General features: G+C 48.6%; 1 protein-coding gene across 1 annotated transcript; it reads left to right on the top strand.

Moving 5' to 3' along the window:
* Window positions 1-216: 216 nt before the first annotated feature.
* Window positions 217-2,974, top strand: LOC104505083 (chromosome unknown open reading frame, human C17orf64; the record flags this gene model as incomplete). The annotated part of the gene is made up of 4 exons (XM_010147624.1): window positions 217-294; window positions 1,062-1,190; window positions 2,195-2,370; window positions 2,875-2,974. Coding segments are annotated over exons 1-4 (483 nt in total), but the record flags the coding sequence as incomplete, so codon positions are not given.
* Window positions 2,975-3,196: the final 222 nt, after the last annotated feature.

Raw genomic sequence — 3,196 nt, 5'->3', positions numbered from 1 at the left:
GATGGGGAGAGAGGACTCTGTCCCAGAGGGCCGCAGTGTTGTGGGGCTGGAGAGCCCCAGCCGTTGCCATGGTAGGCGGAACTCGGAACCGGTGTCCAGGCACCCCTGTCACCTGGTTACCCAGTGCATTTCGGTGCAACCACAGCTCTGCGGTAGTCTTCCCTTCCTACCTGGTGCGAGTGAGACCCCAGGGAAGGGAGAGGGGGTCTGTGTCCAATGGAGGAGACGGGCTTTAAGGATGAAGTGGATGGAGCCAGGGCAAGAAACAGCAGCAAGGGCAGCACAGACAACCAGGTGAGCAGGGGCAGGGAGAGCTGCACATGGTGAGAGCAAAGTAGAGCCCAGCTTCAGTTTCACCTCTGAAATGTGGTTGGGGATCAAATTTGCAGAGAAATCTTCCAAGGGAGCAGAGCATGTCAGAGAGGAAAGGACTCCTCTTCCTACACACTTCAGCATGTGAAGGCAACATAAGCTCGGGTTTAAGTCAGTTATGTAAATGTCGCTTTCCAAAAGATGAGCGGAGGTGTTACCTACACAAATGTTGACACAGCGAAAACAGCCATTGCCCTTTGCAAGAGAAAATATCCCCCTCCCCGGCTCAGGGAGGTGCAAGTCCATTGGCTGAGGATTCTGTTTTGTCTTCAGTCTGGCTTTGCAGCAGGTCAGCCATGGTACCTTTGCCACCAATAAAAGCTGCGGATGGAGCAGCGTGGTGTTACAATGAGCCCATTGTAACCACATACTTCCACTTAACAAGCTACTGCCAGCCCATATTTGATTAATGCTATTGAGAACGAGTGGCCATTGTTTACCTCATAATTTATCAGAGGTAGGATTTTCAAAATGGACTTCAAGTAGGCACCTAATTCTTATGGCCTTTTAATTATAATTGAATACCTAGCTTCATTAAGCATCTCTGAGAGCGCAATCTGAACTGATTTGGCAGGAAGAGAAATGCTTCTGAGCCTTGGCACAGGGTTTGTCCTTGGCAGTTTTTTTAAAGAGAGAATGTAAGATTTACATGAACTGGAATACTAACCTATGGCTTTGGCAATTTATAGACCACAGAGAAGGATCTGGCTGGCACCGCGAAGGAGGCAGCGTTTGTAACGGGCAGCAAGAGTGCTCTACCATGCAAGACCCCGCTCATCTGCTGCGCAGAAGGCCTTGACCAGGACACCTTTAAAATTGTAACATATTAATTCGAATTTAGGAAAAGTCAGTGGCATTGCAGGTTCTTGAGAGAGAGAGAGAGAGAAAGGGAGCAAAAAAGCAGGACAAGACACTTCGTGCTGTAGCTTTCTTCAATGTCTGAAAGTTTTTACCTTATCATTGTCCAGATGACTGGAAACCACCACATTTCTAGTTTAAAAGAAACCCAAAAAACAACCCACTAAAAAACCCTACCCAAACCACAAAATGACAAAATACCTCAAACAACAACAACAAAATAATCACATTTCACATATGCTGTTTTTTCGAACCAAGTACTGCTGCATTATCATTTCACACAACACCATGTGCTCCCTGGCTGCGGTGCTTTGGTTCCTCTGCATCACACCGCAGCCACAAAGCTCCATCTCATACCGTCCTCCCCCACCGTGGGATGCGACCTTCCCACTCCCGGTGCATCCTGGCATAACCACACAGACCCAGGCACGGCCCAGTGCACATAACCGACAAAGCCCCAGAAAGGCAGGTAAAAGGGACGGCATCCAGGCACAGCGTTTGCTCCTGCGTCATGTGCAAGCGTTTGCAACACGTCCCAGGTTTGGCCACAGGAAGAAGCAGCGTGAGAAAAGCAGTAAAGTGGTTCCCTTCCTCCCTCCCTGCAGAAGAGCAGCTGCTTGGTAGCCTGAAGTCTATACCTTTTGCCCTAAAATGTTTAAAAAAAAAAAAAAAATATCCCAGTCTTGGAAATCCCTAATTCCCTTTTCAAGTCACCTTCGGCTTGCTTCGCCCAGGGTGTCACCAACCTTGGGACGTGCGGGAGTGACTCATGCAGAGCGCTGGGACTGCCCGACAGAGGTCCTGCTGAGGACCCACATCAGCTCCCCCACGTCCACCCAGAGACACCAGAACACAACGCTCCTTCAGTGCTTTACCAGCCAGCTATTTCATCAGTTTATGTAGTGAAAAGGAATGCCCTGGATTTAGCATGCTGAATACCTATGCCAACACTTTTTCTTTGCAGTGCAAGGAGCTTTTGAGACCCTTTAAAAAACCACTGAGGAAACTGCATTTGCCCCAGCACCTTCCCACGAAGGAAAAACTGAAGTACATGAAGGAAAGTTTGACTGTAATCGGGGACCACATCAGTCTGTTTCTCCAGCAGAACTGCAGAGCCTTGGAAGTCAAGCACTGGCGGAAGTAAGGTTCTCCCCTTACCCAGCACTGGTGGTACTGCACCAGTTCCTGGTGTGACGGGCTTCCAGGGGGCATTTAAATACCTACTTTGGCCCTATATTTATTTCCAGGCATTGGAAATGAGACTGGGTGTCAAAGGAGACTTGTATAGCTTGCTCTTCACTGCTGAGCACTCACAGATATTGCAGGTAATTTTAGCAGAGGCCGTGTGGCACAAGGCCACTTCCGACGTGCTGTCCCGCAGCAACATCCCTCTGCAAGTAAAGGGACTCCTGTGGCCACCTAAGTTAATGGATAAATCCTTCCCTTGGGGAAAAGCAATCCTTTAAAAGTTCATAAGCTTTGGGGGGAAAAAAATGAATATTCTGGTGGGGGGAGGGGCAGAAAAAAGGCTGTGCAGAGGTATGTCAGTGGTTACACTTGCCAAGCCAGAACTGGGAAGCAGAATGAGAAGGAGGATCACGTTTGTACTCGCATGCACAATCCATGTGTCTTTCTTTTCCCAAGGATGTTGTGGCGGTTCGTCTCCCTCTTCTCAGAGATGGATGCAAAGCAGCTGCAGAAGCTGTATAAGTACATCAAGAACAACCAAATGGATAAGTTTGTGGTAAGCAAACATGAAACTCAATACTCTGTAAGATGTTCCTGCTGTGCTACCTTTAAGGGGATGACTGTACCATGCATGTACCAGGTTGGTCCATGTCAAAGGAGAAACCTCCTGCTGGGAAGTCTGTGTATCAAAGGGTCGTGAATCCTGCAGATACTGCCCATTCCCACCATAATGCAGGCACTGAGCTATCACAGACCAGTAGCCTTTCTTGGCTAGCTC

This window comes from Eurypyga helias, unplaced genomic scaffold (genome assembly GCF_000690775.1).
Source record: "Eurypyga helias isolate BGI_N326 unplaced genomic scaffold, ASM69077v1 scaffold11552, whole genome shotgun sequence".
Taxonomy (NCBI): Eukaryota; Metazoa; Chordata; class Aves; order Eurypygiformes; family Eurypygidae; genus Eurypyga; species Eurypyga helias.
The sequence above is the reverse complement of the archived record's forward strand: the minus strand, read 5'-3'. Positions and strand labels throughout refer to the sequence as shown.